Source organism: Austrofundulus limnaeus, unplaced genomic scaffold (genome assembly GCF_001266775.1).
Source record: "Austrofundulus limnaeus strain Quisiro unplaced genomic scaffold, Austrofundulus_limnaeus-1.0 Scaffold94, whole genome shotgun sequence".
NCBI classification, from domain to species: domain Eukaryota; kingdom Metazoa; phylum Chordata; class Actinopteri; order Cyprinodontiformes; family Rivulidae; genus Austrofundulus; species Austrofundulus limnaeus.
Genome location: NW_013952496.1, coordinates 841,097 through 842,633, shown reverse-complemented (window position 1 = coordinate 842,633; position 1,537 = coordinate 841,097). Strand labels below are relative to the sequence as shown.

The following is a 1,537-nucleotide window of genomic DNA, read 5'->3' as shown; positions in this document are numbered from 1 at the left end:
TATTATAACTGACAATGAAAATTCCAAATTCATTATCTCAGAAGCTGATGAGCCTGTGGCACCTGACGTCTTCAATATTAAATCTTTTCACAATATTCCAGTTGTCTGTGAAATGCAATTGGGGGTTTTCATTAGCTGTCATTTATAATCGTCAAAATTAAAAGAAAAAACTTATCAAATATATCAGTCTCTGTGAAATGAATGAATATAATATACAAGTTTCACTTTTTATATGGAATTACTGAAATAAATCTACTTTTTCATGATATTCTAATTTTATGACCAGCACTTTTATGTTTGATATAAACAATGTATGTCTGGGGAAAAGGTAATTTATCTCATTTTGTAAATAATTGAACATATTACATGTAATAATCAAAGTTAAATAAGTATTTTGTTAAATTTTGACTCAAATAAGCATTTAATTCTGTGTAACTCAATTTGACACCCCGGGTTTAAACGATGAAACTTTCACGATGGGGATTTTTATTTTAAATGATTTGTTGTGTTCGCTTCTTCTTTTTTTTTTTTTGTATTTCCTTGCAGTCCTTGTGTGTCTATAGATGGCAGTAAGCACCACACACTCGTTTGTTTTGTAGTGAGAAGCTCACAGTTGGTACTGAAGGGGGGGAAAAATCAACTTTAATTCAGGGTGACTTATTTCAGCTCTGATCAAGTCAAACATATGATGCACATCTGATTCAGCCTTTAAAAAAAAAAAAAAACACTGAAAGATTTTTCAGCTTATCATGAGTTTGATGTGTTTTTGCAGGGAGCAGATTTTCCGTCAGTCAACAGAGCTGGTGTGCAGAGCCTACGGAGAGGTTTACGCAGCTCTGAACAGCCCCGCTAACACTTACAAAGACCCAGAAAACCTGGTACCCAGATCCCCCCAACAGGTCCAGACCCTGCTGTCCTGAAACTCCTAAATCTACCAGACTGTCCAGTCAAATATTTAAAGAGACGTGTAATTTATACAGCATATTAACACAAATGTAAATAAAAGTAGTTGTTTGGGTTCAGTTCTTTTTGGGAAAAGTGGGGCGTGTTGACCTCAGAAATGTTCACATGTAAATAAAAAATCAAATATATGTTGCATTTGTTGACCTGGTGCTGACATTTTGTGTTACTGTTCTCTGTTGTGGAAAAAATAATCTGTATGAATTGACATTTTGAACATTAAACAAAAGGAAAAAAAAAAAGAATGATGGCACATGCCTTGTTTTTCACACAAAAGTGGTCAGGGAAAAATTCAGCAGCAGCGCCAACGAGAAACCTCATCGTGTTTATTTTAATATCATCTTGTTTGAGTTGTGGGAATAAATGGAAAAACTCTCACCCTTAAGAGCTGGGTTATTTTTAAGTTATGTAACTTAATAAAAACTGAGTTAAGACTGAAAGAATGAGGTCAAATTTGGGTGCAACTCAGACATTTATACAGTTTGAGACAAAGGGACAAAAAAGGGTTTTCACTTTTTCACACAACATTCTGTGTTTGAACAAACTAACATATAAATTTTTTAAAACCAAATCAGCC

At 33.8% G+C, this 1,537-nt stretch overlaps 1 protein-coding gene across 1 annotated transcript in view; it reads left to right on the top strand.

Annotated features, from left to right (window-relative positions):
- Positions 1-1,202, top strand: part of cog6 (component of oligomeric golgi complex 6) — a 155,560-nt gene extending 154,358 nt beyond the window's left edge. Inside the window, exon 20 of the mRNA XM_014012758.1 lies at positions 773-1,202. Coding sequence (XP_013868212.1) covers positions 773-920 — 148 coding nt within the window. The 3' untranslated portion in view covers positions 921-1,202. The remainder of the gene's footprint in view (positions 1-772) is intronic.
- The last annotated feature ends 335 nt before the right edge of the window (positions 1,203-1,537 follow it).